The sequence below is a fragment of the Pteropus alecto genome, unplaced genomic scaffold (genome assembly GCF_000325575.1).
Source record: "Pteropus alecto unplaced genomic scaffold, ASM32557v1 scaffold251, whole genome shotgun sequence".
NCBI classification, from domain to species: domain Eukaryota; kingdom Metazoa; phylum Chordata; class Mammalia; order Chiroptera; family Pteropodidae; genus Pteropus; species Pteropus alecto.
Window position 1 is genome coordinate 3824554 of NW_006431048.1, and position 24521 is coordinate 3849074.

Consider the following 24521-nt stretch of genomic DNA (forward strand, 5'->3'; position numbering starts at 1 on the left):
GACTGTGTTGTTGTCTGGACATGTGTCTGTGTGTGTGCAGGAAAACAGCATTGGACTTTTTAGAAAGAGATGTCACTTAAGAGGAAGGAGGAGGAGGGGTGGGGCGGAGGTGTGTGAAGGTGAGTTTTGACCGAAGACCATTTCCTGGAGGAAGCGTGTGGTTTTTAAATGAGGATTCCACCTGCCCTGACAGGAAGCAGGAGCCCATCTGCGGAGCAGCGGATCCTGTGAAAGTGTGGGGAGAGGAGGGGGTGCAGCAAGAGGAGGAGAAAGAGTGGCGATGGCAGTAGGGACTGGAGTGAGCAAAGGAGAAGTAACCGTTGTACCTCCCGACCAGCTGCAGCTTCACGCTGAGCAGCGGGCAGCACGTGGCTGCACCATCGTAGCCTCTCGGGTCAGCTCTTCTCTCTCTTCTCTGTCTCCCCATTTTGGAGAAGCTCTCTGGGTCATACAGTTGGGACGATTGAGGCACTGTGGTTAGACAGATCATAGTCATTGGAATGTGGACTTGATCTTTGATTTGCTACTCACAGATGTATGAGCAGTGATTATAATGACTTGACTTGTTTTCCACCCAACCTGACTGTGGGGGAGAGAAGGAGCTATGAGAAGGGCAGAGGAGCGTGGCCCGGGGTTGGTTTGGGTAGGGCAAGGGAAGGGCTACGGTGGGAGCCTGTGGTTTTGGTTTCCAGTTTGTTTTGTCTTTCTCTCTGCTGCTTTGGTTTCCATTTCGTTTCTGCTTCATGTTTTGAATGTCCCAGAAGGAAGGCATAGACAATTCTGGGAGGGAAATAAGGTAGGAGGCTGCTGTCCGGAAATAGATATGTCAATTTTTATCCCAGCTTCCCTGAACCCGCCTTTCTGCCACCTCCCTTCTCTGCCAACCAGCCGCAGACTTCTAGGAGCAATGGTTCTGGTCCTTCTTCAGGAATTTCCGAGCTCTCTTTCTCTTAGCTTAGAGCAGCTCCCTCCAAATGCCCTGCCCCCAGGCCAGTCTGATTTAGAAGGCAGGTCTCTTCCTTTGGTGAATGGCGGTTGTGTTTCAGAGCTTTGAGACTATAAGATGACCTGGCCCATTAACGAACACACCAGGGGTTATGTAGCCATCCTTTGGAAGACTGCATACTATCTCCTTGGTCCTGGCTGTCACCCATGCCATTTCTGGAACTCTCTTTGGGAGCCTCCTCCAGCCTATGGCATGTTTATTTGACTATCTGCAAGATGACAAATCTTTGTTCTTTCTGAGCAGACTTGATTTTTAGAAAGTGTTTTGTTTAAAGGTGGCATCGAGGACAAGTCAGTATGTGGGTAGAGAGGGTCCTGCTGTGATTTTTTAGGCCACTGGGCCTGTCACTTTATGGCCATACCCGGGGATGCAGGGAGCAATCTTGGGGCCTGTGTCTGTGCTATTTAATACTTCACTACTTTCTGCCAGGGGGAAAAGAGAGACGATCAGACACATTTCTGCCCCCTGCGCATTTGCAACGAGAGTTTTTTGTTCATTTGTCCTTTTAAACAGCTTTATTTGGCTGGAATTGGTAGCAGACTTTAAAGAGTGGAAAATGGCAAAGGTCTTCATTGGCCTCCATTTTCCCGGGACTCTGCCTAGGGCAAGGGCTGGGTTTGCTTCTGTTTGACTTGAGGGTGGGAACTGGGGCAGAGTTCATAGACCTGGAAATGGGCAAGCAAATCTCTGGAATCTGTACTGTGATGGTACTTAACCGCAGCTGAGCATTCGAATTACCAGGGAACTTTTATGTACTACCGAACCCCACCTCAGAGCAATTAGAGTCCCTCCACTTTATGGAGGAGAAATTGAGGCTTCAGTTGAGAATAAAGCATCACCTTTGACCTTTGCCCCCAGTCCTGGCATTACAGGTCAGAGGTGCAGAGGCAAAAGATGTGTTAAATGGGTAGAACAGACACACATTCTTTGAAATAATCATGACCTGGGAAAGGGGTCAGAGAGTATCTCCCAGTAAAAAACAAAATGAAATAAAACTAAAACAAACAAACAAACAAACAAAAAAACCAAGAAACAAACAAAAAGACCTCTGGAAATATTAACATGCAACCCGAGGAGGCCTTATGATAGCTCAATCATATTGTGAGAGAAAGCCAGCTGATGGTGGAGAGTCGATTGCAACTTGCTGAGAGAGGTCCAAGACCAGCAAGGGAGTCCTCCCACCTCTGAGAGCTCTTCTCTCCTGCCTTTTGGTCATCCAGCCCTCCTGGAGCCCTTCATGTTGGGAAGGAGGAGTCTGGGAACGGTCTGTGTTAGCATGCATTCCTGACACGACATTCCCTAGAGAGTGGCTCATTTCTTTATAAGGCACTGCCTCCTCCAATGTTCTTTTTACTGCTTCTGATTATACCAATTAGAAAGCTTAAAGGAGGTGCTAACGTGTCTTTAACACTTTTCTTTAACACCTGCTGATTTCTGGTTGTTTAAGAAAGTGGGTGTGGTGTGGTTTGGGGCAATCAGCAGAGAGCTGCTATTAGAATAGCAATAAGAAGCAGAAAACAGGTTAACAGAGATGGGAGTGATGGGCAAACGATTTAAACAAAATCCAGATCCTGCAGCCAGAGACTCCCCACCACCTAAGATGGCATGAAAACTCCAGCCCAAATGGGTCAGGGATGTTGTTTTCCGCTCAGAACTCCAAGACTTTTCTTTCTCCTCAAATTCTGAATGGAGAATTCAGCTCATGAACTGATTTCAGGGAGACTTGGGTATAGCACGGTTCTGGGGAAGAGCATGAACTGGGTGACTTGGGACTGTTCTTCCTGCTCTGCTGGTTTCTGTCCGCTCGTGGTGAACTGTGTCCGGGTATTAAGGGCCGTCACGCTTCCTGGTTAAGCCTGCTCCAGCATCCTTCCAAACCCCCTGCATCTGCAGGGCCAGTGCCACCCTCATTAAGCAGGAAGTCCTTCACTTGTCCGTTTGCTCTGTCGCCCATCAGAGTGACAGACAGGTCACTGCTCTGCGACCAGTCTAGCCCTCTTTCCCAGTGCTCACTTGGTCACCTTCCCTGGACAACTTAGTAAAGAGGTCTGATTTGAAGCTTGCTTCTATGCCATCACAGCCCAAGCACTGAGCATTCCTGGGCCCCCACACTAGAATTCTGACACCCCACACTGCTGACACCCCACACCTGGCAACTAGAACCAACTGAACAGCCCCCAGCAGCACACACTAGGCAGGAACTCTTGGCCCCTCACCTGGTCTGCTGGGTGGTACTCATTACGGATCTCTACTCTCCCACATGTCATCAGGATGGAGCGATGCTATATTTTTTTCCAGTAGCTATTTCAAGTGAGACTCTTCCATATGTTTATAGGTACAGGGTAAATCTCAGGTGGCATCACAGGAGCTGGGGCAAACAAGCCCAAGTCAGGGCACAGTGGAAACCACGAGCAGGGTGGTCTTCATTCCTGGAGAAGGGGTTTTAGTATTCGACACAGGATACCCTGGACTTCCGAAACAGATTTGATGTCTGGAAGGATTTTTTCCCCTCTCAGTTCCAGAGTTCTCATGGCTTAAAAAAAGATCTGAAGCAGGAAGATTGACACCTGGATGTCTGGCCCAAATCTATCCAACTGTGTGACCCTGAGCAAGCTACTTCTTTCCTCTGGAACTTGCTTCCCTCAACACTAAAATGAAGGATTATCAGGAATACGCTTTAAAGTTTCTTCAAGTTCAAACATTCTGTGTCTCTGCGAGGTGAGGTAGCATGGCAGATACCGGAATCAAACAGATCCTATTCAAGTACTGAGTTTACCTCTTCCTGGTGGCTTTGAGCAAGTTACTTAACCTCTTTGAGCCTCAGAATAATAGGGTGGGGTAATAATAGCAGCTACTTGTGAGTTTCACATGAGGAATAAATAAGATAATGCATGTAAAATGCTCAGCATACGTAGATTCTCATGTGCTCAATAAAATTAGCTTTTATCATTAATATATGTGTATGTCCCATTTTTATCAGAAACAGCTGCTCCAAGTCTCAGTAGTTTGGGTCTCATTTTATGTTTCTCCCCAGCCTGAGGTTTTGAACTCCTTAGGATTAGAACTCTGGCCCAGATCCAGCGGCTGGTCTCCCGCTTCCTTGCTGAACTTTACAACCTGTGCTTCTTCCCTGTAACGGAGGAACAGCCAGCACACAGGCTGTTTTCTACCTCGGGGCCTTTGCACAGCCTTTTTCCTCTGCCTGAATTACTCTTTTTTTGTTCCCTTAACTAGCTCCTTTTCATTGTTTCGGTTTCTGCTTAAATTGTCAGCTCCTCATAGTGGCCTGATGACCTAATATGTTCTTAAGACTTACCACAATTTGCATGTATTCTCTTTATTTAGTTACTATCTTGTGTCCATCACTCCCCCTAGAATGTAACCTTCACATTTTCTGTCTTGTTCACATTTATATCTATAGTACCTAGCAGTGGGTCAGCCACAAAGTAAGTGCTTAGTAAATATTTGTTGCATGAATAAACTAATAAACAATATGATATATTTATATGGCACAATATGCAGCACCTTCATAACTAGGCTTTCATTTTTAAGTCATAAATCTCTGTAAGGGATACAGAGATTGATCAGCTGGAGCCTAGCTGTAATTACCTACACAGGGTAATTGCCATGCAGAGGAAGCACAAGATGATGGCAGTGCGTGGGAAGAGCCCTTACCCCACTGGGAATGGAGTGGGATGGGGAGGGACAGTATCAGCAAGAGAAGACCTCTGGGAGGAAGAGGGATGTTAAGCTGAACTTTGAAAGGTGGGAAGTTATCTAGGCAAAGATGGGGTTGGGGTGGGCAAGCACAAAGTCATAGAGGGATGAGAGGGCAAAGTCTAATACAAACTTGGAACTGATAAAGAAGTTAAGAGAGGTGTGGATAATACGTTGTGTGCTGTAGTGAGGGGCAGACTGCTCTGATAGAGGAGGTCAAGGAAGACCCCGGGGAGAAGATAGCAGTTGTAGCCAACTCTTTGGAGAGACGATAATGGGAGGTACCCAGAGTGGTTCACCAATGTGGCTGGGATGGAATCTAGAGGGACGGTCTTGGCTTCACTTGTCCACGTACCTGGGTAGGAGCTGAGGGAGCAGGTATTGGGATATAGTGGCAATTGGCTCCCTGAGGTCAGACCTATAACCCAAGGTGAAGCCCTGGCCTGCGGTTGTCATTGGCAGGTGCTCTGCCCTGCTGCTAGGCTCCAGAGTGACATTTGCCTTGAGGCACTGGTATCTTAATCCCTGCTCTCTAAGCTAAGGCCATTGAGAATTCTAATGGGTGACACAGGGCTGGGGTAATAATAGCAGCTAAGACAGGAGGCAGAGCCAAAGGCATATGAGCAGACAGGTCATGTGAATGTATGAATGAGCTGGGAGTGGTTTAAAGCAGTGGTCCCCAACCTTTTCAGCACCTGGGACCAGTGCTCCTGTGATAATCTAATGCCTGATGACCTGAGGTGGAGTTTAGGTGGTGATGCTAGTGCTGGGGAGCGGCTGCAAATATAGATGAAGCTTCACTTGCTCCTCTGATGCTCACCTCCTCCTGTGCAGCCTGATTCCTCATAGGCCACAGACCTATACCAGTCTTCGGCCTGGGGATGGGGACCCCTGGTTTAAAGAATGGAGAGTTTAAGCCTCCTCCAAAGACACTTGAAGCATTACAAACAACAACAGCTGTGCCTGGTAAAACGACATTGGGCGGTTGGGTTCAGTAGTAGGCTGCTAAATTGTGATCTGTTAGGCATGGGATCCACCAGAAGTGCAAAGGGTCAGTGGTGAAACCTATTCACTGGTTCCTTACTTCCCACCACTGAGGCCCACACCTTGACCAATCAGACCTGGGGCAGCCCTCACAGAGTCCCCAGGTCAGTGGGTCAAGAGATGACTCTGGGAGCATCAGATGTGGGCAGGACCTCAGGGCACCTAGAAAGACATGTATGACTTATCCAGAAGTTTTAGATGAGGATGCCAGGTTAGGAATATGATAAGCAGAAACTCCACACTGATTTCATAGCAAGTTAGAGAGGGAAATGTGGGAGAGCAGCTCTCCAGCAGGTGTCTGGGGAGGGCACAGTTATATTGGGGAGGGCAGCTGCCAGGACTGAAGGAAAAGCCTCCTGAGGCCAAGACGGTGGAGCACATTTGCAAAAAGAACCAGAGAAGTGCACTGCGCATAATGAAACCCTCTCAAGCCTGTGCTCACAATAAATGACTTCATTCGAGAGAGCACAAGGCTATGGAGAGAGAAATCTACCAACATTTTTGACAGGCTCCTGTAAAGCATGGCTATTGGTTCTCCTTGCAAATGTAGTTCTGACTGTATTTTGTTGTTATTCTGTCTGATCTAGTTGTATGTTACCTGTTGTTTATTAATGCCTGTTCTAATCTGATTTAGGCAGAATGAGTCTTTATCATTAAACTTGCACAAACCATGTAAGAGAGTCTAGGTATTGTCCTTGGATCACCTGGGGAGACTCCTGGGCCTCATCTCAGACTAATTTTCATCAGATTATCTGAAAGGAGTTCCTCAAATCATCATTTTAAAACTACTGTCTTACATGATAAATGAAAGTCACTAAAATTTAAGAAATGTTGGCATAAAGTCATGAAAATGCTTTTTTGAGATAAAAAAAGCTTGCTGAATGCAAAGAGTCCCTGTGACATGCAATAAACAGAACAATAAATGGTCTGGAATGGAGTATAAGAAATATCTGATCAATCACCTGGTCATTCAGTATATGTTTACTTTCTGGGCCGAGAGCCCCTGAGGATCTATGTAACTAACAATTCACAGCTCAGTTTGAAGGGACTGTAATTTATCAGGAAGGATGAGAAGCGGGCCAGAGGGGCCCAAGTCTTAAGCCCCAGATGGGAAACGAATGGGGCAGGGTGAGGAAGCAGTGGCTACATTCTCCCTCTAAAGGAGAGGGGAGTGGGAGATGGGGGAAGGTCACTCAATATCCTTTCCCCTTCTTAGTGGATTTAAAGGCCTGCTGCTCCAAGCTTTGCCTTTCTATGTTCCCATCCTCACCATACACAATGCAAAATTTGATTTGGGCTAGTAAATATCTTTACAAAGGTAAATAATCTAAAGGGAAAAGTAGGGTTACCTGTTATATTCAGTATCAACTGGTTTGCTCAAAGTGCTCCCCGTCTGAGCACACTGAGTGAGAGGAAAAGATTTCTGGGGCATGGAGGCAGCCTGCGAACCCACTGTGGGCCTGGGGTAGCTCAAGAGCAGCATGCAGACCCTGGTCACTTCTGAAGCCAGGGAGACAGGGACAGGGGATAGGAGTGCACCAGAAATGAGCTCTGATGACATTTCCTCCAGTCATCCCAAAGATCAACTAGGAGGACTGCTTCCCCGCTGCACCCAGTTCTTGCCCCAGCACCCCACTGAAACTGCCCTGACCAATGGGAGCAAGGCCTCTTTGTTGCTAAATGCAGTAATTCTGATTTCAGTGACCTACCTCTCTGCAGCATTTGACACTAGCTCCTCCTTGCAATCCTCCCCTCTCTGATTTCTTTGGCGTCAGTGCTCTCCTGGCTTTCTCTAACCTTTCTGCATTTATTCCTCAGGCTCATCTATTTTCTTCTCCCATCTCTTCAACATTGATATTCCATCAGTGTTCTATCCTTGACTCAGAATATGGTTCTTTTCATCTTACTCATTTTCATTGGGTAATCTCACCCACTTCTGTGCACGTCTGCTACCCCCGTTCATGGATTTAATTCAGCAAATGTTATTGAGCACCTACTAGGTGTCAGACATAGTATGACTCCCAGGTCAAAATTTGCAACCCAGATTTCTCTTATAATCTCTAGACCCTACACCAAATTATCTTCAGAATTTCATATATGTACGAAATACATAATTTGTACTTACATAATTATTCATAATACAATAATAAAAACTCGAGACGGGGTTCAGGTGGAAATGATTTAGTAAGGGCATTCTCTTTGGGAAGAACTTATAAGAGAGTAGGGGGTTGGTGAAACAGTAGGGAAGGGGAAGGACTGAGCAAGGATGTCTCAGTCTAGCCAGAGACCAACTGGAAGAATGGGGAGGCTCTAGAGCCTAAATTACACTTCAGAGTTACTCTGCCTTGACGCTGAGTCTGAGATTTAGCACCTTCTGTGTGAGAGGCACTGGTCCCCCCCTGGGTGTGGGTATTACAGCCCAGGTGTCTCTTGGAGAAGTGGAGACCATCAGCCAAAGGCAAGTCTCTAGCTAAGGTCATGGGTATAAGCTGATAGGTGCAACATTGTTGGAACCGGGTGCAGTGGTCAGTAAAGGGGTCCTGGGTGAGACACCAACAGCATCTCCAACAGTAGCTATGACATGTGGTCCAGACTATATGTCTGACACTACCATATAAGTGCTTTATGTATATTAACAAACGTAACATTTAAAATAACCATGTAACGTAGTTATGATTATTTATATTTTACAGTGAAGAAATTGAGGCATAGAAGTTAAAAGTAACTTACCTATGGTTCCTCAATAAGTAAACAATGTAGCTGGATTCAGACTGGGGAAGGTTGGTTCCATACCCTTAACTCTTACCTCAACTTCCTCAGTGTAGTGAGTCTTAACAAATAATAGGCACTAGGAATCCAGCGTGAAATGAACACAAAAATCCCTGCTCTCATTGAGGTTATTTTCTAGTGAGAGAAGATGGACAATAAGTGAATAAGTAAAAAATATGATCCAGATGGTAATAAACGCTAAGGGGAAAAATAAATCAGGGAAGGGAGACAGAGAGCGCTAGGTGAAAGCCCCAGCTTTAAATAGGGTGGCCCAAGGACGACTTCGCTTAGGGGGCATTTTAGCAAAGATCCAAAGGAGATGGTTTCTCTGTTTCTGCTGTCACCACTCCCTCTGCCCTACCCCAGTTTACTTTCCCTCTGCACAGCTGGGGGATAATCTTTATAAACCACCTGATCCCATTCCTTCCTTCACTGGTTCCCTATTGCCCTCGGGATAAATCCAGCACTCTGGCAAATCAAAGAGTATCCTGATTTGATACCTGCTTCCACTCCTGCCTCTTCTTTGGTGTCTGGGACAAGAGTACAAGTAGAAACCTAGTGGAAACCCACATACCCTATGTATATCTAAATATTGAAAATTAATATAGCAAGCTAACAAACTATTCTTACACTTTGACAAATATATCTTCGTAGTGACCTAGGAGGCCAACTTTAGATTTCGTTTTGTTGGACTCCTCTGAGGTCTATGCCAGAACTTGACAGCACAGGGAGACCGGCCCCCAGGCCATGTTCTCCCCCACGTCTCTGTCCACTGCCCAGCTCTGTCTTCCACTGCATGAGTCTTATGTATGCAGGGGGACATTCCAGTTCACACACCCATATTCTAGTCACATCCTTACAAATGACAGCCCTTTACTACCACTTAGGCTTAGGGGTGCTTGTGCTGGTGGTGTTACTTGCCTTGGGGGATTGGACCTGGGAAATGGGTACACATGGAGCCAGGAAGTAGGCTAAGGGCTCTTTGGGCAGAGAATTTTAGAATTTCAGGTACTAGGAGCTTGGTCTATGAGGGAGGTGGAGGTACAGCATGGACTCCATGTAGGCAAGTCTCCTCGGCCCCAGGGTGGGGTTGGGAGTGGCAGGTATGCAAGAGGGTCAGAGCCTGGACAGGGCTCTCTAAAGCACTCAGAGCAGCACTCTGTCATCACTCTGTTCCTCTTACCCATGTGCCTAAACCAAAGTAAAGCACTTGAACTGTCTCAATATGCCATGGTCCTTTGCTTCTGTGATTTTGCGATTTTGCACACTGCAGAGTGGAGGTCATTCACTTGGACTCCTTGGCGTAATTCCCCATCTCTTGTGAGCTCCCTGACCTAATCCCCTCATCGCTGACACTTAACCCCCACCTCCAATGACAAAAACACTCTACACAGTGGCACTAAAATGGAGTGTAATATAATATAGTGGCCTAAGTATGGGCTTTACAGTCAACAGTCCTGGATTTGGTTATTTGCTTAGCCATTTGCTAGTGATGTGACTGAAGTTCTGCAAATTCTGTGCCTCGATTTCATCTTTTACGTGAAGGTTACCATACTAAGTTTATAAGGTATTGTGAGGATAAAGTGAAATATTGTATACCCAGTGCCCAACAACAGTCCCTAATAGCATAAGCACATGGTAAGAAATTCTTTTTCCTCCCCCAGCTATGCTCCTTACTCGAAACTAGACACACAAAGAACCTTGAGAGATTAGGCTGCTCCACAGAAAGATGCCAATTAGATTAGCTCGCAGCCCCTGGGCCTCTTTCCTCTTCTCCTGAGTTAGTGAGAACTTGCTAGAGAATATTAGTACCTGATTTCTACTTGAGTTGTCAGAAATTATTAGTTGGTAGTATGTAACCTGGTACTGACCACCGCATTTGGATGCTGGGATAGTCAAACTCCAGATCTTGGTAGCAACACTGACTATTTGTTGTTAGGGATGGAGATTTCTCATGTCCGCACAATTATGGTAACAGGCATGGGGGCTGAGGAGCCAATACAGAAGGAAGTTGGTCATTTCTAAGGAAGGGCAAAAGCCATAGTTACCTTGTTAGTGCATGGCATAAGTGGGCACGCAACAAATCGGAGTCAAACTGAACGAAACTAAGCTCAGTGAGAAAAGCCATTAAACTCCAGTAGAAAAAGGAATCAAAGAACTCTCAGGTAAGTCAAAGAAGAAATACTTCTGGGCCAGTAAGCTATAGCTAGTAATCAGAGAAATGGACATTTAAATGTAGTGCAATATTTTTCCTAGAAAATGGGCCAAGATTTCAATGACTAGTGATGATGAGGATATGGTAAGGGGGAGGAGTTCTCTTATGCATTGTTGTTAGACATGTAAGTTGATACGCCTTTCTGCAAAGCAGCAATGGGCATGATTAAATAAGTTATGGTATAGGTATAAGATGGGCTATGTGTCATTAAATGTAACAGTTTTAACGAAGTTTTAGACAGGAGAAAAAGCTGTCACAGTGAAAAGTAGCACACTCTATGGTATTACACTGCACACACACAAATTACATGCACAAAAAAGACTGGAAGGAAATAGGCCAGATATAAATTCCTACCATTAGCATCTCTTATACAGTTCTTTGAATATTTTATCTTTTCTATAATTAGCAGGTGTATCTTTTATAATGGGAAAGAAATTCTGTAATTTAAGAAAGCGTCATTTTGCTTTCAGACAATAGGGCGGAGAAAATTATTTATGGAAGTCTCTTGCCACTTTTTGACTCAAGCGCCAGAGAAGAAGAGGCAGTTCCTTTTGGGATGTAGGATTTGGGGAAAAACAAAAGACACAGCCATCTTCCCATGCTGAGTCTAGCCCTTTGTATCAACAAGAAGAAACGGAAAGAGTCTTCTCACCTGGGGAGCTTCCCTGTCTAACTGGGAGGCCTAAGTAAGCCATTCACACAGTCACAGGGACTGTGGTCTCTTCACCAGACTGTGACATTCTCATCACTGTTGAGATTTGAGAATGAAGCCTGAAAAGAGATTTTGTTTCCATTTGTGGCTTAAATCTTCCAATTGTGGCCTTTTACCTCCAGTAGCTGGAAGCGATTGATATGTGGTAGCGCACATCTGTGGGTCATGTATCATGCACGGTGGTTTAAGCAAGTACAATCTGGGGAATAGGAAATTAAGTGAAAGACCCTAAGGAAATACCGCACCAGTGTTTATATAAGAATATGAATTAACCAAAGTCTACTTTGAGTTATAAAATAAATGGATAGGTTAAATAAGCCAAGAAGAAGAGAAGGCCCCCTAACTACCAAAACATAAACTTAAAACTGAAATGTTATAACTATTTTGACTTTCATTTTATTTTTTGATTCTTAGGAATTACAAAGTCCAAGTGCTTAAATAAACTTTATTACTTAAACTATGTAAAAACATCTTGATTCACTTAGTCTGCTTATCTTTTGGTTTTCAAGATGGTCACTGTCACCTTATCTGGCCTTGATTTTAGGAGTAGTTTCCCTTCTCTTAATTTTCATAAACATGCCTTTTTATGCCTTCTTATAATGAAAGTACAAGAGACATCAGACTATCCACCTTTCTGATCGGTCCCACCCTTCGCTATCTGTTGTTAATCAACATGACTCAGCAACTTGATTTTTTTATAAGTTGACATACCTTTTGAACAATAAGTAATCTTAGGTAGAGTGGTGGTAAATATATATTATTAATACTTCGTGTGGTAAGTATATATTATTAATACTTTGTGTACCATCTCTTATCAATTAAATAAACTTTATTACTTAAACTATGTAAAAACATCTTGATTCTCACTTAGTCTGCTTATCTTTTGGTTTTCAAGATGGTCACTGTCACCTTATCTGGCCTTGATTTTAGGAGTAGTTTCCCTTCTCTTAATTTTCATAAACATGCCTTTTTATGCCTTCTTATAATGAAAGTACAAGAGACATCAGACTATCCACCTTTCTGATCGGTCCCACCCTTCGCTATCTGTTGTTAATCAACATGACTCAGCAACTTGATTTTTTTATAAGTTGACATACCTTTTGAACAATAAGTAATCTTAGGTAGAGTGGTGGTAAATATATATTATTAATACTTCGTGTGGTAAGTATATATTATTAATACTTTGTGTACCATCTCTTATCAATTGATAGAATGTGCCTAGAATCCTTTATTGGAAAAGATCCTTTGGCCCAGTTTGAGTTTGGTGATGGAGTGTACTAGTGACTGCCATCGATGTGAGGCATGGGGAAGGATAGCACTCATGCAAAGGACTTTGAGGGTGATAGGTCCCTGTGTGTAGAGAGCTTGTATTCAAATGAGGAAAACACGCTTCCTCCCAGGAACAAGAGAGACAAAAATTAAAAGTAAAATCAAGCCAAATTACAAATACCCCAGTAAGTAAACATCCCAAGAAGTGTGATTGACTACAAGGAAGACTAAGTTATTTGCTAAGTGCTTGGAGAAGGCAGAATGCCCTCAGTCAGGTGAGTTAAGGTGTTCTGAGGCAATGCATTTTTAGTTGGATTGGAAGGCAGCCGGGAGACGGGGCATGAGTTGGAAGAGTAGTCTGGATGAAGAGAAAGGCAGGTTTCTGGATGCTTTTTTGACTGTGTACTCCAAAGTCTTCACTGCCCAGAGTGACCATGCCTGACCTCTGACCTACCAACAGTGAGGACGTGTGCAAACGTGGCTTCACCGTCATCATCGACATGCGAGGCTCCAAGTGGGACCTCATCAAGCCCCTCCTCAAGACGCTGCAGGAAGCCTTTCCAGCCGAGATTCATGTGGCCCTCATCATCAAACCCGACAACTTCTGGCAGAAGCAGAAGACCAACTTTGGTAGCTCCAAATTTATCTTCGAGGTGAGCCAGGCCTCTCTCTTAGCAACCCCTTTCCCTTCCCCTTCTGCCACCTGTATGTTTCTCACTTGTGTCTCTCCATCTCCCTTGATACGCATGGCTGGGACTGGTATTTCAGGATTCCTGGGATACTGTAGCCTTACTGGTTAGAGTCTGGGGAGGAAAAAGAGGATCAAGTGATTGTCCCAAAAATTGTCATTAAGCAGCCTGTGTACTGTTGGTGAATGTGTAAATTGAGACAGTTGTTTCTGGGGGCAACTTTATAATTTGGGTCTAATGCGTTAAAAAGAGTTTATATCCATTGATCTAGTAATTCTTCTAGGAAAATATTTTTAACATGAAAACTAAACAAAACTTTTTGAAAATTTAATTATAATTGTAAGCAAAAAGTCTGCAAGGTTGTTCATCACAGTGTTTTTCTGCAATAATATACACACAAACATATACACATATATGCATATACACACACACATAACACACATATTTAGTTTGTATTCTGAATATCCATTAATTTTGATGAATTAATAGACAAATACTATGAAACCTTTAGAAATCATATTTAGTTATATGTCAATTATAGCTCAATTAAAAATCATATTTAGAAAAAGTATCACTGAAAAATGCTTATGATGTATTATTTTAAAAAGGCATGTTACAAAACAGTATGGGTAGTATAATCTGAAATTTGTCTTAAGTGTATATGTGGAGAAGAAGGCTGAGAAACACATGAAAATGTTAGCAGTAGAGGTGGCTGGATTATGGGCGATTTTTATTTTCTTTGTGTTTTTCTATCCTCCTTCAAGAATTATGTTATTACCTTTATACTCAGGGAAAACATGTTATTTTTTAACTAGATATTTTTTTCCAGAGGGCATATGTGTCCCTCGAGAATTTTTAATGATAACACATCAGATTAAATCATTGGCTTAGGATCTTTGTTCCAACAAATCTGAGCCGTTTTGCCTTCTTGGTGTTCTAGCCTCACCTGTGGGGATGGACCTTGTATACGTGTGTCCGTTGGAAAGGCAGAGCTGCTCTTCAGCTTGCAGCAACTTCCCATTCCAGACCCTTGTCCCCACCGCCCCCAGGGCCAGGAGCGCCTGCATGTAGGGTGGTGGCCCCAATATTCTGTCATTTGAGCAGCCTGATCACCTGAGTGAAGCAATACTCACTTTGTGTAAATAACACACAGAATCAACTTGGTATAAAAACACTCACTCTGCCAGCACCCCTCCCCAGCATGATAACACATCAGATTAAATCATTGGGAAATGCTTTTTGTATTTCTAGTTTGTTCATACAGAGGCGGTGACAACAACCCTATATATTTATAACCTGAAAAGACTGAAAATAACCTTTCCAACAAATCCTGAAACTTTTGCTTGTGTAGCTGCCCAGCACTTCCCATCTCCCGTCGCCCCAAGTTGAACAAGCTTGTCTCTGCCTCCTAAACAAAAAGTACAAGAGAGATAGCTGAACATCCCCCACTTAGAATATTTATAAAGTAGTGCCTTACAAACAGCCAATGAAACATGTAATGCAGACTGAGCATACAGGCTTGTTCAATAGCAGATACTTAATGGATAATTGGTGAATGTAATCATGGGAGACTTCCTGGATGTGGTAAACTTTGAGCTAGTTTTGAAGGGGAGAGTGGTCTAGAACAGGACTGCTCAAAGTTTAATACGGAGTCCCTCGGGGGCCGTGTTAAATGTAGATTCCGATCCAGCAGATCTGGGATAGGTCTGAGATGCTGCGTTTCTAACAAACTCCCAGGGGGTCTTAATGCTGCTAGCCCGAGGGACACACTCTGAGTAGCAGGATCTAGAGCAGCAGAGGTTTGTATCACTGGCTGCACATTGGAATCACCTGGGGAGCTTTTAAACCTACCCACGCCCAAGTCCTGGCTAACTAAATTGGAGAAAGGCATCTGCTACCCGGGAGAGCCTGCTCAGCCTGCAGCAGAAAGACAGACTCAGATCCTTGCCGCCCAGCTAGTGACCCACATTGCTTAACTCAGCCATGATAATGTCCTGGGCTGTGGGCCTGGGTGGGATTTCAGGCAATGAAGAACTAGACCTCTAGGCACTGGGTTTATTTTTTCTTCCAGCTTCTCCCGCTTCTAGCATCTGAAGCCCTGCTGCGGTGGACTAGGGGGTGGGAAGGAGGAAGATGAGGCCAGTTGAGACTTAAAGGCAGCCTTTCCTGGAAGGGCAGATAGTGGGCAGGTAGAAAGCCTTTTTGAGCCAGCCAGTCTGTTGAAAGTGCTGACTGTGATTTGTGGCTCCTGCCCAGTGGGCCACATGCTCTCTCACTCACCCTTTCCTAGGCAGGTTGTGGTCATTATTATGTGGACTTACCTTGGTCTCCTTTGTTGACTCTCTCTCCTGCCGCCTTGGTCTTCTCCCCACTTTCCCCATTGCACTGAACCTCCCTCTGTGTGTCTGCCCTCCCAGACAAGCATGGTGTCCGTGGAGGGCCTCACGAAGCTGGTGGACCCCTCCCAGCTGACCGAAGAGTTTGACGGCTCCCTGGACTACAACCACGAGGAGTGGATCGAGCTGAGGCTCTCTCTGGAGGAGTTCTTCAACAGCGCTGTGCACCTGCTCTCGCGCCTGGAGGACCTTCAGGAGATGCTGGCGCGGAAGGAGTTCCCCGTGGACGTGGAGGGCTCGCGGAGGCTCATCGACGAGCACACGCAGCTTAAGAAGAAGGTACTGAAGGCCCCTGTGGAGGAGCTGGACCGGGAGGGGCAGCGGCTGCTGCAGTGCATCCGCTGCAGCGATGGCTTCTCAGGGCGCAACTGCATCCCGGGCAGCGCCGACTTCCAGAGTCTGGTGCCCAAGATCACCAGCCTCCTGGACAAGCTGCACTCCACCCGGCAGCATCTGCACCAGATGTGGCATGTGCGCAAGCTCAAGCTGGACCAGTGCTTCCAGCTACGGCTCTTCGAGCAGGACGCCGAGAAGGTGAGAGGGGAGCCAGCTTACCTGGGGCTGGGGTGGGTGTGGGGGGCATGACTTTCTAGCGAAATCGATAGAGGCTGCTAGTCCTGATTAAGGATAATACTTTAGTGAAAGGCTTTCAGAAAGTATGCCTACTGGTTTTAGCTGGCACACATTTCAGTCTTATATTTGACCATTTATCACTGACTTTTTAAAGCTCCCCTTATGTAGTGTTTATTATGCACCAGGCACTGTTCTAAGCATTGTGTATAAATCAACTCATTTTAATCCTCTCAAGTCCTGTACGGTAGATATATTACCATCATCCCGTTTTACAGATGAAGAAACTGAGAGGCTGAATAACTTGGCCAAACTAGGAAGGAAAGGACGGCTCCAGGGACCATGCTTTCCCCGCACTGTTGAACACTGCCCCTCTCCAGACATGTAGTGAATGGTTCAAGCCAGCTGAGTAACAAAAATAACAATGCTGTTAGCAGCCACAAGAACACGATTTAGTGATTATTGCTGTGCGGTGTATTTGACTATGACAAAGCATTTCAAATACAGAGCCTCATTTAATCTGCAAAGTCCTTCGGTCCTTTGAGGTGAGAGTTGATGTCTCTGCTGAAGACAGGGAGATGGGTGCTCCTTGATCTTAGGGCTGCAGTAGCAGCCTTGACATACGGATCCAGCTTTTTTCAATTTGAAGTGCAAGGCTCTTCCTGCCATACCACTTCTTTCTGAAGGTTTTTCCTTGGCTGTTCAGCACTTAAGCAAGACTCCATTTTTTCCGGCAGTGAATTTTCAAAGCTTTCCCCTTATTGGAGCAGATACGAGAAAGTGAAAAAGAAAAATATCATATAGTGCTTCTTTGATGAAGATACAGAAGTATCTCCTCTAGATTCTCTTCAGACGAACATGGGTTTGCTATTATATATACTTTAGGAGGAGTGAAATGAGCTCTCCTATCAGTTTTCTGGGAATAACATATTAAAATGCACAATACTACTCTCAGAGATGCCATGCCATCTCTCAGTGAGTTTTATAGACTGCGTCTGATATAATAATGGTTTTATGTCTTTTAAGAGCCCACATTGAAAATGTCTCAAGTATTTTCGAGTGATGAAATCAGGATATAAAACTCTATATAATGATGATCTCAATTTATATGTGAGCGCCAGCATAGATATGACTGGGAGGAAATTCACCACAATGTTAATAGTTTTGATTTCTAGGGGCCAGGCTTATGGCCAATTTTAATTTATCTGTATAAATTTTATGTATTTTTCAATCTTTTATAAGTTATGATTAGAAGAAAATCAATATATGTAATTTTTAAAGAATGCATAGGCCTTTCTACAACAGGACTCTCGAATATCATTTAATTAGTTTTTGTAAGAAACATGTTGAGGAGTGTCTTGTACAACCTTAGGAGCTGCAAAGATTTTCCCTGACCTTCCTGAGGGCTCTTTGCCCAGTGGTCTGACAGTCTGGGTCTGGCTCTGGCCTGTTCTGGGAGGGGCCACTTGGACTGCAGAATCCTGTCACTCACTGTACACCAAGTGATGAGACACCAGGTCAGGAGCCAGATGCTCTGTGAAGCCAGAAGAAGGTACTTCTGTGGAAAAGTTTGGAACAGATCCTCTGTCCTTGGGATGTCTTTGGGGCAGGACATCTGCTTTGCAGCCTGGCCTGGGTGCCCATTTCAGTGAGCCAGGGACAGATCTGCCTAGATGTGTTTTAGAGTCCAAGGCAGTTCACAGCATCCCTGAAGCTGATATGAGAAGACTGCATAGGGCACAGATAGGGCCTGGGGACAGAATGGGAGGCAGGCGACTTACGTCTGCCTAGATGTGTTTTATTGTCCAAGGCAGTTCACAGCATCCCTGAAGCTCAAGGATATGAGAAGACTGCATAGGGCACAGATAGGGCCTGTTTCAAAAACTAAACAAAAAAACCATACCTTAGCCCCCAGGTGGATGGCTGACCTTCTCGAGCCAGAGGGTGTCAGTCAACCAAGCAATAATTGCTGCCACACATACATCCTCTCAATCCATGCTCACAAGAATCGTATAGTGTATTATTATTCCTGTTTTACGGTTGAGGAAATGGAGACTCATAGAGATGAAGTGGCTTGCCCAAGATCACACTGCCGATGAGACAGAGCCAGTATTTTGTCTGCTCCAAAGCCCACCTAAGCTCTTATCCAATAACCCTACTGTCCTTTGCTCCTAGGACCTGCTTCATGCTATCACGGAGCACTGCTTGCTACCCCCTGAGTCCCCTGGGCCATGCCCTGATGACTCTATGAAAAATCTCAAATCCCATCTCCTAATGCTCACTCCGCAGCAGCAGCTCTTAACCCTCTGTGCTGTGGACCCCTTTGGTCTGGTGAAGCCTATGGACTCTCTTCACAATATTTTGTATTTTGTAAATACAAAATAACACATGTGGGCTTGGAAAATAATTACTGAAATACAGTTATTAAGTTTTGAAAAATAACAGTAACGTGTACTTCTTTAGGAACCTGTTAAATAACAAGACATACTTGTAGTCTCACAACTACCGTAAATTCGAGTATAAATGATATTTTAGAGCAACAACCCTGATGTGATATGAAAATGCGTGTGTTTCTATTAATGTTAGAGGCACAAGTGTTGCTAACAGTAATATCGTTTGTCCCTACATTTATAATTGAAGAGAATGCTGTATTCCAGATAGATGTTCGTGAAAATAAAGGGCTGCGTTTTTCCCTACCCAAGTGCACGATCCCTGAATTCAGTGCGTGGACTCTAAGTTTAGGATCCATGTTCCATGGTGTGTTCACATATTAAAAGGAAGTGTGCGTGCATGCATGTGTGCTTGGATGTATGGTGTGTGGGTGTCTGAGTGTGGAGGGGGAAGGGAGAGGAGAGAATATCAAAAACAAAGCAGAGGGAGTGAGAGGATGATGGGAAGAGAGCAGCCCAGGAATATTTTGATATTGAGCCAGTGACGAAAATGCTGCTCAGGCTTGACCCAGCTGCCACAGAAAATGTGCCGGGTGTGGGGCAAAGGAGAAAAACAGTCCTTTTAAGTTCCTGCAAGATTAATTTAAAATATTTGTGCAGAACGAAGTGCCTTAGCCCTTGACTTATTTGGTGTTTTTGAAAGGGGGTGAGGAGGGTAGCGGTTTGGGTGAGGGTTGTACGCACGTGGATTCACATCTAAACAAGGGCGTCAGGAAATACTTACGGCGTGAGCCACGTCCGAGCCTCCTTTCTGGTGGGAGGCTTGTCGGAGGCCTTTAATTCCAGATCTGGGAAGCTCTTGGCAATTGGAGGAGTCTGGTGATCACCCTGCTTCTATTTTTGTAAAGGGAGGGGCAGAGTCTCCCCTCTGGCCCTCTGGGGTGACAGCTTGTTTCCCAGGGATTGAGTGATGGATAGCACTGCCTATTTACCAGCTGGCCTTGGAGAGTGAAGCTACCTCTCACCACCTTCCCCTGACCTCTGTGATGACCCCTGCATTCCTCATCTTGGGGGTGGTAGTGAGGAAGCCATTCTCTTTTCCAATTAAGCATGTAGGGAGGAGGGACTCTGTTCCACAGATAATTCATAAAGCAGGCCACCCATTCATTTAATAAACTTCTGTTGAGCAGCTGTCATGAGCCCAAAATGAGGTACTTGGATAAAGACGAGTAGGGCAGAATTTTTGCCATGGAGCGGAAAGCTGTGATAACCTCCTATTTATTATTAGTTATGTCTGCTGTGTGCACCCCACTGTTGTAGGCACAGCCTCTGCAATCGGGGAGTTTTCAGAGAAGAGGGTATTTTGCAGCTCAGGAATGACAAGAAAGCCTTACTGAGCAATTCATGGGAGGGCTGGGTATTCAGAGATGACTCAAGTAACACACTTGCTTGAAGATGAACACTGCTGCCTCGGCCCGGTGCCCTCTGGTCTGTAACTAATGGGCCTGTCCTCCACTGTGTTCACAGAATACAGGCTGGGTCGCCCCTCATTAGCCTGGCACAGATTACGGCTCTCTTTGCAGCCCTGTTTCACAGCCGGCTGCCCCCTCGGATGCAGTGGAACCTGTGTGATGAAGGTGTCTGCCCTGTAATCACATCCCATTACCAGATAAGGGAGGCCTCTTCTCCATTAGTGGGCAGTTTGTGGTATTTCTGGTCATTAAGAAGACTCACTGTAGACGTCCCCTTGGAAAAGGGAAGCGTGGGTGCTGCTCAGTGGAGCACCCTGTCTCGTCCCTTTTCCCTTTCCTGCATGTCTAGAACACCTTAGAATGGTACAACTGGGAAAGATCCTGAGATAGAAGGGTCTTCCTCCCATGCGCATGTGACCTCATGATACCCATCTGTGTGCTGATGCCAATGATAAGTATCAGAAAATGCTGCAGCTGCCGTACCGCCTGCCTTCTGACCTGGGGGAGGCCCATAATCTTCCAGTCTTTCTAGGGAAGGAGAAGTGCTTAGAAGGGCTCCAGTGCCTAATTAGACTTAACTGATGGAGAAAGCTTTGTCTACTTTACTTCTGAATAAAGAAGGCTATACTGCTCTCTATCTAGGAGATCCATACCTAGTCTTACCCAAAGCCATTCCAGAAAGGAGGAGTGTATTACCACTTCCTGTGGGAAAACCTCCAAAAGAGTGGACAAAGCTACCTGGCAGGGCTTCCAGTATTGGGATTGTGCTTATTATTGTTTTATACAGCACACTGTGTTTGTTTTGTGTATAAACCTATGCTTGGGACACACCCCAAACAAGATCTCTCTTGGGAGCATATTTAGGTGCCCACCTCCTCTGTGACCAAGGCATCTGCCCGGGTGAGGACCTCTCATTTGCTGAGAGGAGAGTGGCGTCAGCAGCTGCCTGAGCCTGGCCTCACCACAGCACCTATGAGAAGCTCCCTTTGAAGAACCTAATTTTAAATGCCTTCCCGCATATTCATTTTGGCATGATGAAATTCTAATCACCTACGGGTGCCGTGTTCATGCCGAAATGGAGCTGTGCGAGAAGGGGTTTGGATTTGTCCTGGGGTTCCACTTACCAGTTGGGAGACCTGAGGTACATCATTCACCTCTGCCCCCCAATTATGGTCCTCAAAAAAACAAAGATGAAGAATTTGGGCCAGCCCAGTGACTTTTGACTTTTCTTTTGCCTCCACATGCACTGTTCTCATGTACAGTACTCTCTATGAAAATGTCTTTTGGTGGGAGAAGTGGGGTGGCAGGGCATGTAGTGATCATAGTAGTGGTGGCAGTGGCCGTGGTGGCAGAAAATAGGCTTGTAAGGGGACATAGAAGCATCTCCAGAGTAGTTTGATAAAGAGCCCCACTTACCCCAACACAAGAGTACCTGCTGTTCCTCCTCCTTTGAGACTTGCTACACTAAATGATACCTAAGCCCTTTTACAGCTCAATAATTCTATAAAAATATTTGCCTTCTTGCTATTCATTCTTCCTTGTACATCTATAGGATGCTCTTTTCTCTTCAAGGTTGTCACCTTGGGTGATGATGGAAAATAAGAAACTTTTCTCAGAAAATTGTAATCTGTTGAGTTCTTTTCTTGTTTTAAAAACAAAACAAAACAAAACAAAACCCCCAGCTGCTGCCGGAGTTGTTATGAGGCCCGAATGGAATGGGGTGATGTATGTGGAAGTGCCCGGCACCATGCCCAGCCCAGCATAGCTGCTTCCTAGGCATAGGCTACCCTTCCTTCTCCCTGCACCATCTCAGTCATGATTTACTCTTCAGCCATCCGGCACCTGCTGAGACCATGCAGAGTGTCATTGATGCTGTCTTCCAAATGAACTTGCTCCAAATAATTTTCAGTGATTCCCTAATGGAACAAAATCAAGAACTGAACTTTGAGGGAAGTTAGCAATTATGTTGGTTCATGGGAGTTTCCAAAAATCTCTAGGTGGTGTGGTGTCCCTGGGTGAGGCGCAAGAGAGGAGAGCCCAGATCAAATTGTGGTCATATCTGATAGGTCAGGGTTGGGGGAGATGCCACAGGGAAAGGACTCTGGAAAAACCGTGTCCTGGAAGCAGCCATAGAGGAAAGCAAATTCTCCTCAGTGAGATTTGATCGCCTCCTCCCCATGTACCTTCTACATCTGAGACATTTGTCACCTTCTGCTTTGTATTATATCTAAATGTATTTGTCTTATTCTTCTGCAAACTTAGGGCCAGATACACTTCCTATCCAAGAAATACGTCTATGCATTTTGATATTCTTGGAGGTCTGTGCAAACAAAATAATGTTACTTTCATGCTACTCATCAAGAGAAAATATTTATGGGGCCCATTCGGTAAAGGATATCATGGTAGAAAGCAGGGCACTGTTTTGAGGGGTACATGGTATTGTTTTGCTGTGTGTATGTTCTGCTAACCACATTAGTAATTCAGGACATCTCCAGGGTGCTCTGTCACTGGGCAAAATATTCACTGCTGTTTCCTGCCTTTTCCCTCCAAGGTATAAAGAGTTCCGATCACTCCCTGGGGTCCAAAGTCGGACCCAAAGTCTCATCCTGCCTGGGGTGACAAGAGCCAGTGGGGCCAGCTGTGGGGAAACTGTGCTGCCTCTCCTTCCTGCCAGACGCTGGCCCACTGCCTCTTCTCTTCACCGCCGCTCCAGTCCCTACACCTTTCAAGCCTCACTGAGCATGACTCCACGGTCATTCGTCAAACTGAAGTGCCATTGTAGTAATTATAATACATAATATTTTTTTGAATGTCACATTTTAAAGTGTTCTCACATTCCTGACCTTAGAGGTTTTCTGGTCCAGCCCTTCCTTTTACATAGAAAATTTTGACCCAGAAGCAGAGACCCACCCAAAGTCATCGATCATGGTGTTTCGTTATTTGGTCTCCCATCTACTTTGTGTGGCAGGCCAGGCAGGCGTGGATATGAGCATCGTTTTATAGATGGGAAAGCTGAGACTTGGTGAGGTTGGGAGGTGTGCCTGGGATAGAGACAGGTAGGCAGCATGGGAAGGTAAGCCCTCTGCTCTGAGGCTGGGGCTCCTCCTGTGTCTGTCTGTCTTCTTGTCTCTGTCTCTGTCTCTGTCTCTCTCACTCCCTCTCTGTCACACACACACACACCCGACCTTGCCCAGCAGGAGAAAAGACGCACATGCCAGCAACCCAGGAGGTGGCTAGAGGGGGTGGGGAGAAATGGAGGGTAAGAGTCATCTGACCTTGGTCCTGGCCACTGCTCTGGTAAAGGTGCAAGCACAGACAGGCCTCCAGGGGGCGTGCTGACAGGTCTCTGTGATTCAGTTGCCCTGGCCTTTCTTGTTGAGAGGGAGGCTTCAAAGAGCTGTGACCTTTGGGGGCAGCCAGAAGGGCAAGATCTTTATGGGCGGTTTGTAATTTCCTGCTTTTTTGGAGAAAGGCTCCGGTGCCCTCATGTTCCTGCCCGCCCTCCTCCTACTGGGCCCGAAACTGCCGCCCCCCTCCATCCCCTGTTGACTGGGCTCAGGGCGAGGAAGTGTGTCTGTATTCCACCCCAGCACAGGACACGGTGTCCTGTATTATTTCTAGCCTTTTGGTCCTGGGAATCTCTGCTTGCTTTTTCTCATTTCCTCCCCTTGAACATTAGAAACATTAGGTTCCAAAAATAATCCAAGTCACAATGTTCTGCAGGCTGTATGTGTGAGTGTTTTCTCCCAAAGCTGTTTTTCTCCCTCTCCTTTCTCCCTTGCCTGCATTTTCAGCCCCACTGTATGCTGCAGTCACCAGGCCTGCACCAGGGCTGTGGGCGTGGGAGCAAAAGGAGGAAGGCCTGGGAGGAACGCTAGGCACACGAGGCTTGGCTCGTTCCCAGGTCTCTCACGAGGGCTGGATGCGGCCAAAACCTGAACTGTCGTATGTGAATAGCCTGCGTATGTGGCCTCAACTTATGAATGGACCCCATAGAACTACATACCCCATGGTTACGCCTTGGCACTGAGAACGTGACACTATGTTAACAGTACTTTCCAGAATGCAGATTGTCATGCTGATTCTGTCCACAGCAATTTAGATGAGCTAGGAAAAGTAGGTCCTATCAGAGATAGAACTTGTGTGAGGCACAGGGAAGTAACTGAGAAATATTTATTTGTCAACAGACATCGAGTGTCTACCATGTGTCAGGTCCTCGGCTAGGTGCTGGGGACCATGTTTCCCCACCCTTGGCACTTTGGATAGGGAAAT

The 24521-nt window shown here is 45.5% G+C and overlaps 1 protein-coding gene across 1 annotated transcript in view; it reads left to right on the forward strand.

Annotated features, from left to right (window-relative positions):
* LOC102891261 (kalirin RhoGEF kinase) overlaps positions 1–24521 on the forward strand; it is a 295084-nt gene that overhangs the window by 56550 nt on the left and 214013 nt on the right. The window contains exons 4-5 of the mRNA XM_025052186.1: positions 13193–13385; positions 15839–16351. Of these exons, the coding sequence (XP_024907954.1) occupies positions 13193–13385; positions 15839–16351 (706 nt within the window). The remainder of the gene's footprint in view (positions 1–13192; positions 13386–15838; positions 16352–24521) is intronic.